Source organism: Taeniopygia guttata, chromosome 4 (assembly GCF_048771995.1).
Source record: "Taeniopygia guttata chromosome 4, bTaeGut7.mat, whole genome shotgun sequence".
Taxonomy (NCBI): domain Eukaryota; kingdom Metazoa; phylum Chordata; class Aves; order Passeriformes; family Estrildidae; genus Taeniopygia; species Taeniopygia guttata.
Genome location: NC_133028.1, coordinates 48,377,210 through 48,385,522, shown reverse-complemented (window position 1 = coordinate 48,385,522; position 8,313 = coordinate 48,377,210). Strand labels below are relative to the sequence as shown.

At 39.0% G+C, this 8,313-nt stretch overlaps 1 protein-coding gene across 1 annotated transcript in view; it reads right to left on the bottom strand.

Annotated features, from left to right (window-relative positions):
• Positions 1-5,609: 5,609 nt before the first annotated feature.
• Positions 5,610-8,313, bottom strand: part of TACR3 (tachykinin receptor 3) — a 38,542-nt gene continuing 35,838 nt past the window's right edge. Inside the window, exon 5 of the mRNA XM_002193653.5 lies at positions 5,610-8,002. Within this exon, the coding sequence (XP_002193689.5) occupies positions 7,687-8,002 (316 nt within the window). The 3' untranslated portion in view covers positions 5,610-7,686. The remainder of the gene's footprint in view (positions 8,003-8,313) is intronic.

Genomic DNA, 8,313 nt, shown 5'->3' with positions numbered 1-8,313 from the left:
TTATGGAGGTCAGTGATTCAATGGGACCATTTCCAGGCTGCCTTACAAGTACAGGCTACACATAATAGCCACAATAGTCTTGCTATAGAGGAGCAAGAGAAAAGAAGTGGAATTTACAAATATGGGCAGAAGCTGATGATGAAACTAACAGCTCTAACACTATTTAATCTTCTGGAGAAAGATGGAAAACTCCAAATATTTTTAAGGGATTGAATTTAATCAGTGTCTTACACTACAGTAGTATGATTTTGTTGAAGCATTCAGTGAAGCTGTGGTAGAAGAGAGCAATATCCATTTTGATTTATCATATCATAGTCAAGTCTGACCCTATGCATCAATAACTTGTGAGAACAAGTTACTTACATATGCTAATTTAATCTATGTTCACAGTCGTGGGTTTTTAAAAGCATCCAGCTGATGTTTTGTTGTTACAAGTGTCAGCTGCTCTCAGGACATTTATGCTGCTTCTTTGGAGGTAGACTGGTGTATAATCCCAGCATAGACAACAGAATATTGTGCCTTCATCTTCAGTCTGACTAAATATGCCCCATGAAGAGAGAGCAGATGAAGTTTCTTCTTAGTTTAAGGAGAAATACTAGATCACATTAAAAAAAAAAAAAAAAAGAAAAGGCATTGTACAAACTGGGAGAAGGGTTTGAGAATCGGTAGCACAAGTGCATTTAGAGCAATGCACTTGCTGAGAACCTGCCAGATGGACACAAGTAGCTCCAGGTGAGGTTCCTGGCTCTTTACCTCATGATTTAGAGCTCTGCACAACATCAGTGTGCAGGCTCCTTCTTTTGTGGCCTAAGCTATATGTTAGAATTGCTGCCTCTGGTGTTCCCCAATACCAGTGAACCAGAGACAATGCTTTTCAAAATTTCAAATTCTTATCTGTCAGGCAAAAGATAGCTTCTTATTCTAATCAGTTTTATTCTATTTTTCTCTGTCCTTAGGTTCAGGCAGGAACTTGCAGAGTTAACAGCCCTGATATGTGCTCTACCTCTATAGCAAAGTTAATTTAGTGTTTGACCTTCATTATAAAGAGCTTTTGCTGTGATTTGAAATACAGAATGATATTAGCAGGGCTTTTTCAATTAAAACATGGAGACCTGTTTTAGTATATCCAGAAACATATGGTGCCCTGTGTCAGAGGAGGTTTTTTTCTGTTTTCAATTACCCCTAAAGACAATGGCTCCTAAGTATTTTGGTATCCGAACTCCAAGTTCCTGTGTCACCTTATCAGAGGCCTCAAGAGAGTTAAGACCCTTATGCAATTATTAGTTCCTAGGCAAAGTTTTTCATTAGAGCAGGAACATGCATTTCAGGCTGAAGATCACATTACATTGATTAGGCAAATGGCCATCCAGATCCCCTCAAAGCTGTATATCAAAATGATATGATTAGCACACTTTCCTCGATCATATCAACCTGACACATCCACGTGGGTTTCTGTTGAGATACTCACCTGCCAGTGGAAGAAGGTGGAAGATTATTAGCATTTAACTATCTGTTTTCCCCAGTGTCTCATTTCTGAATTCCTATAGGGTGCTTATTGTATTACTTAAAAATTCTTGCAAGGGTCTGAGCTCAGTGAATAGGCCCCAGAAGCAGTGCTAAGAGTCCAAGGTGCACTGGGGAACGGCATATTTCTTTTCTGTGGATGAAACTTGTAGATTTCGTTCAGGGTCATTTTCCTTCCCTGGGACTTGTGTATGTGTGCATTATTTGTTCTATTTCAAAGAATTTCTGTGAAACACCCACCCTGGTATTTCACTGTGACAATCAAGGCAAACGGAATGATTTGATAGAAAACAATTAGGATTATCACTCCTGGCTCTTTCAGGTATTTAGGTCCATGCTGAGATAGGGTGTGAACCTCTGTGTCAGAGCTTGCAGCTGTGCAGCCATGCTGGGAAATTAGGTTGCACCACAACTCCCTCATGGCCTTAGGGTCAGGCTTCTCTTGGGTTGAAACAAGGAGGGGTTGTGAAAGATCTTGTTAAGGCAGTAAGATGGAAAGTGTGTAGGGTGTGTGAGGAGTTCTATCATTTCCTTTGAGAGCTTGGCAGATGGTTAGACTGCCTTTTTTTTTTTTTTTTTCCCTTGGTATACACGAGGATGATAATTGCTTTGGAATGTGGAGGTAGCTACATGTACTTTGAGTGGGATGTGTATGATTAGGGATAGTAGAAGTGGTCCAATGAAATGCCAGCATGGGCAAATCTACCTGTGGTAGTCTGGTACTTTCAAGGTAAGTTTTAGCCCTCACAGAGCTCTCTATGTTGATATGTCTGTGCTATTTTTTGTACCTGAGCTTATCTGCTGCTAGCTCTGAAGTATCTCTCTACATCCTGTTAGTTTTAGGGTGATTACATGTCTAACAAGCTATGAAAAGGAGTTTTGGGGCTGGGGGCAAGCTGTTTGGCTACTTTCTCCTTCCTCAGTTATCCATGTCCTGCTACCCCATACACATTAGCCTGGCTGGGTGGCAGCAATCGCATGGTTTAGTAGCCATGAGGGTGCTGTGGTGCAGGGCATACATTGGATGAGAAGTGAAGATCATAATGCTTCTATGATCACTTCATGTCTGCCTTGCTGAAGTTGCCAGTCCTCAGGAGAGCTGCTCCAGGTGTGCTGCCTCACCTGGTCCACGCCTTCTTGGTGATGCATTTGTCTAAATGCTTTAAAGGTTCCAAACTCAACCAAATGAAGGAAGGCTGTGAAAATTTTAGAACACACTTCTGAATAAATGCTTACTTTGCCTAGTGTAAGGTCCTACTGAGTAGAGCTTCAAGTCGAGGCAAAGATGTACCTTTAATCTTGAAGGTGTTGCTGGCTACCTTAAGTTTTTCAGTTCTCATACAAGATACAGATTTCAGTATTGCAAACAGGAAAGAGCTGCTGGCTGGACTGCTCTGTGAAGTCCTTTGATGCTGGAACCCTGTACTTGGTCAGACATCCTCTGGCAGAACCTCTGCAAATCTGGTGAAGCTGTCCAGGAAGTTCTCCCTTGCATTCAAGAAGGAGCTTAAAGTCCTAATCTAAAGTCCTGATGTGTATAGTGTCTACAGACTTGATCTGTTACCTTCATTTGCTTATGAATTTGTGGGCAATGTTGTAGAAGGGCTGCTAAACATTTCAAGTGTTGGCAGTTTTTTAGGATTTAATTGGTGAATGCCTACCGATTAAATTATTGCTTGGTTTTGGGTTTTTTAAAATCTAAAGCATGTAAATCCAAGCAAGCTGGGCAACATGAATTTCCATAGTAAGTGTGCTTGGGAAGTACAATTCATGTGACTGTTCCTGGTGTCCCTTTTTCTGTTTGCATCACAAATATTGCAGTGAAATACTCATAGTGAAACTTAAGAATAGTGATTCCAGAAGCTGTTGCAGAGTACTCATAACAGATGGGTTTGGTGTTTTAAAGCTTAACCCTTTGCTTTGGGAAATCCAATTCCAGCTGTAATGCAATATGCATGCTTCAGTATTAGAGAAAGGAGAGAAGCAATTCAATTAGCCAGTAACTATATCCCATGTGATATATGAACATATCTAAATACAATTTGTATTTAAATACCTGCAGCAACTGCTCATGGACTGATGAAGAAATATCTTTGACTGCTCTCAACAGATAATTTTGATTTATGAATGTAGAACCACTTGAATCTGCTCATGAACAAGAAGACACGAATTGAACTGAATGCATTATTTAATACAGGGAACTCACAAGATATTTGTAAACTGTAGTATATCCTTAGTAGTATGTCCTGTATCTTTTGTAGCAATCTTTGGAGGTATTCTTCAACAAACAGCCCATAGTATTTGGGACTCTAAATTTAAACTCATCTTGAATTAGTGGAAGGAGTTCAGCAGTAAATTTCTACTTGGAATAGGCACTTCAAAAGCCTTGAAATAAATGCAAAAGGAAAAAGAGTTTCTCTGAATTCTGTGTCCTAGTGGGCACAGCTTGAAAGGTTTTGAAATTTATATCAGTGAAACAGGTTGTTCTTCACTGATGTGAAAAAAAATTCCCTAGTATTAAAGGAGGAACATCCTCTTCCAAAATTCCTGAATTGTTTTATTTAGATAAAAAAATCACCAACTTCTAAAACCTATTTTGTTCTAATTTTTTCCATCAGTTCCTTCTGTATGTTATTTTTGAAAATATATGTTGGTATTGATCAGTGACCTTCCTCAGTGACATCTTTAGTTACCAGATGTAAACATGCTGCAAATAGCTCACTCTGTGCAGGTCTGCCAGTGCCTCCAAACCTTGACAATGTGCTGTAAATGAACTGGAAGTAAGGCTGTCAAGGGATTCCTGCCAAGAGATCCAGGCTGCAATTTGCTGAATGCATCCTGTCTGAGTACCCTCAACTGTCTTGGAGTTCTTTTTTCCTCTCAAGATCATGCTTTTATGTGGAAGACTGTTGCAAATCCTGATTTAGTATTCTGTTGACTATGACAATTTGCCGCAATTGAGTGGTTGAGGCAGCTTAAAGAATCACAGTATATAAATGTATGAAAGTGCAACAAGGTTCAATGGCAATTTTTGCTCTATTATTTACTATGTAAATGAAGCATACAATAGAATATTGCCTTAAAATCACTAGAATGATTTGCATGAAGACTAGGGATGCCAGTGATAAGGGTGCAAAGGGTAAGGAAGACCTTCCCATAGAGTCACAAGGTTCAGAGTGGGCACCACTGAAAAACTTAGCCTTAGACCAGATCACTGGTTCATGCTTAAAGAATTTAAGTAATACTTAATCAATTATCTAATCCAGCATTTATCAAGTAATTCAATAAAATTGACTAAATTTGTAGTAGTTACTTAATTATCGTTCTGAGATGTCAGTGTTTATGCTATACTTGCTAGAGGGTATTTAAATCAATTCACATGCATGCATACACACAGACATGATGAAGTGTGTACAGAAGTACCTGTGAAAAATTCCCTCTGATTTCAGTCAAATACCCACGTCGAGTGCCTTGGCTTTTCTCAGCGGCTGAGGGTTGAGGCTCAAGGAGTGAGACTTTATCCACCTATGCCGTCTTCAGCTTTCTCACAAACTTGAGAGTTTGCAAGCTCTGAGAGCCATCTCCCACTCCAAGGGAGATTCTGGTGCACCCCACTGAAGTCCAGGGAAGTTCAAAGGGCCTCACTTAGGACCTCTATTTATAGGGTAGCCAGATGTAATCTGTAAAATTTCCATCCTCAGATCAGTAATAACTGGAGTTTCCAAACCAATTCCAAATTGTTTCCAATAGAAGTTCAAATTGTTTTCCAAACTCCAGTCACAATGGTATTATTCCCCTTGGGTTGTGGTTCAGGCAAAGTCCCAAGGCTGTAAGTGGAGGACTGACTGTGCTTTTGTCCTTCATCTCAGGGATGTACCCAGCTTAAACATGCAAGTGTTGCCATATGGTCAAGAGAAGCATGACCATCCAACTCATCACACAAAGGCTTTCTTGATATTTGTCAATGAAAAATCCTAGAAATTACATGAATTATGCTGCTGTTCTTTTATATACAGTTTTTCCATGCTTATACTCTACATTTAAAAACAATAAATTTATCAACACTGATTTTGTAATAGCCATAGTTAGAATAGACTGTTTATTTAACAAGTATACATTTTCTCTATGTATGATTCTCCGAAGTTGTACATGACCAGACAGAGAACTTCACAGGATGTGTTTGTAGTACATCACCATCAGGTTAATATACTTAGTAATTTTTTGTTTGTGTGTGACTATCCTGGATCTCCTCAACAGAGTTGTTAAAAACTTGTGAAGATTTTTAAGTCCTTAAAACAGTATTTCAGGGGAAAAAAATTTACAAGTATTTTATAGGCATTGCATGACACTTGCTGGAGTACTACACACTTAAAAAGAAAAAAAAAACAAACAAGGAAAAGTGAAAGCATAACAATTGCAATGTTGGAAAATACCTGGATTTTTTTTGAGAAATAGCCTGTTGAAAAGCATGGATTGACATTTAAAAGGGAAGTCATTAATGAACGGAGCTCTTTGTTTCAGTGGATTTAAGATCAGGCCATAGATAGGAATAGTGTGAGTCTGCAATTGTGATACATTTTTGTAAGAGTACAATATTCTATAACCAGGTTCTTCAGTTATTCCATACATGGAGCGTTTAATGTATCAGGTTTATGTATTTGAGGATCTTTTACTTTACACAGGATTTTGATTTAGTAAGTGATACCACAGTGTTCTGAAATCACTATACAAGTTACACTTAGCAGAACATAACAATTTACAATATACATGAATCACTATACAAATATGATTCTTGTTTTCCTAGTCTTGTTTGATCTGCTCGCTGTCACAATGCTGATCATCCCCAGTTGCTGGGAAGGAATGTGGACTAAAGCCAGCTCAAGCCTTTCTCTCTTCAAATGTCTCCTTATTAATTGCTCAGCTTCAGTACTGTGTTAGGTTCAGCCAGATATACGCTGCCTGTGCTGGTTTAGCTAACTCAGGAAGACATTCACACTCTTTTGCTTATGTTTTTATTAACAGTTTGACAACAAACATTCACATAACCAGTCTATTCATGCAACAGGCACAGTCATTTAACTAAAAGGCTGCTCTCTGGGCCCTTTTTTTGTTACATTCCACTTTCTTTGCAACAGTGATGGTAAGTGGATTTTTGTCTGAATTCAGTGGGAACATGTCTGTGTAAGAGTGCCTAGCATATTTTCACAGGCAAGCACAGGAGTATTTTTACATGCATCAAGCTATGGAAAATTTGTGAAAAGAGCCCAAACAGGTGTTTTTTTTTTTTTTTTTTTCCAGTGGAAGTTTTCCATCATCAATCTTGTTACTTTATCTTTTGCAGAGAAGAGTCTATTGCCACAGTGCTATTTTTTTCATATATGAAGCTCCAGTTTAAAATCTTTTGGCCTTTCTAAAATCAGTCAGGTTCTTTTAAGGTCACTGAAGACAGACCTTACCCTTTGTACTAAGATAGAAAGCTATGAGAGATTCATCAAAGCAATATATTCCCCTGGAAGTACAGAACCCCTTAGAGTCTAATGTTTACTAATATGCAAACTTTGGTAGAATTTAACTTAGTCTCTTAGTCATGTTCTCCTGTTCTCATATATATTTGCAAAATTGTACTGTTGCAGACATAGCTAAACTGCATTCATGTGAACTTAATTTTATCTGTTTGGGAATGGGGCTAAATTGTAAAACAGCTTAATAGACTTGGGGCTCATTAGGTGTTCATTATAAATACATCTTTGTAATCAAATCTCATGTAATTTTGTTACTGTGGAATTAATACACTCGTAATGGAAAACACAGTACATTTCTGTTTCGATAAGTAAAGGAGCCTGTTACATTTCAATAAGTCAAACATAAATGTCACAGGTCAGAGACAACTGAAACAAAGTTTTTTATGCCATTGGTTTATTCTGGATAATCCCTACAAACATTGTTTAGGCTAAGGTGCAACTATGATTTTGGACTGAGGCGTACATATGTCTTCAAATTCTTCTTCCTCTCCAAAGCAAAAAAAGTAAGAGACTCCCAAAAGTTTCACAATATTTTTAGCTAGGGTTTGTTAGTGGAATCTGGTTTGCTTTCCTGTGGTATGGATACTAAATCCCATAGCAGAACATTGTCCAGTGTTGCCCTTTTAGCAACATGAAATGTTTAGGAATAAACATCTGCTGATGTGTGCAGTGAACTGATGAGGCTTGAGGCCGTGGAGACAGTCTTGGAATTCCTCTGTGAACAACCATTGAAGTTCAGGTCCCTTGGAGCTGCTCTTTTCTTATGGCTGGCATGCATGCTGTCTCCATCGTTAGTGTCGAGCACCACCGTCATGCTGGAGTCCATCCTGGACACAGCGTAGAGGCTGCTCTGCCGGGTGGGGTGGAACCTGGCTGCCTTTAGCTCCAGCTCGTCATAGCTGGACACCTCAATGAAGGGACACCAGCGGAAAGCTCGCTTGAAGCCAGCTCGGAACCTAGGAGCAAAGAAGCCTGGTGAATTCCTGGGTTGGTAGAGCCAGCCCCAGGCCTTCATCTGAAAACACACAGTGCTGGCAGGATCCTGACTCGGCCAATTATCCTGCCCATAGGCCTGGGTGTGCTGAAGTCTGTGGGAGTTTCCTTGACTGAAGTCTGAGTAAGGCAAAAAAGATAGTGTAACATCTCATTTAGATTTCTGATTTTCTATATGCTGTCTCTGCATTTTTACATTGGTATTTTCCTTATAATTAATTTCCTGTCTTTTGTCTGTGCAAAGTAAGCAAACACCAACTTTCATAGACGTGTC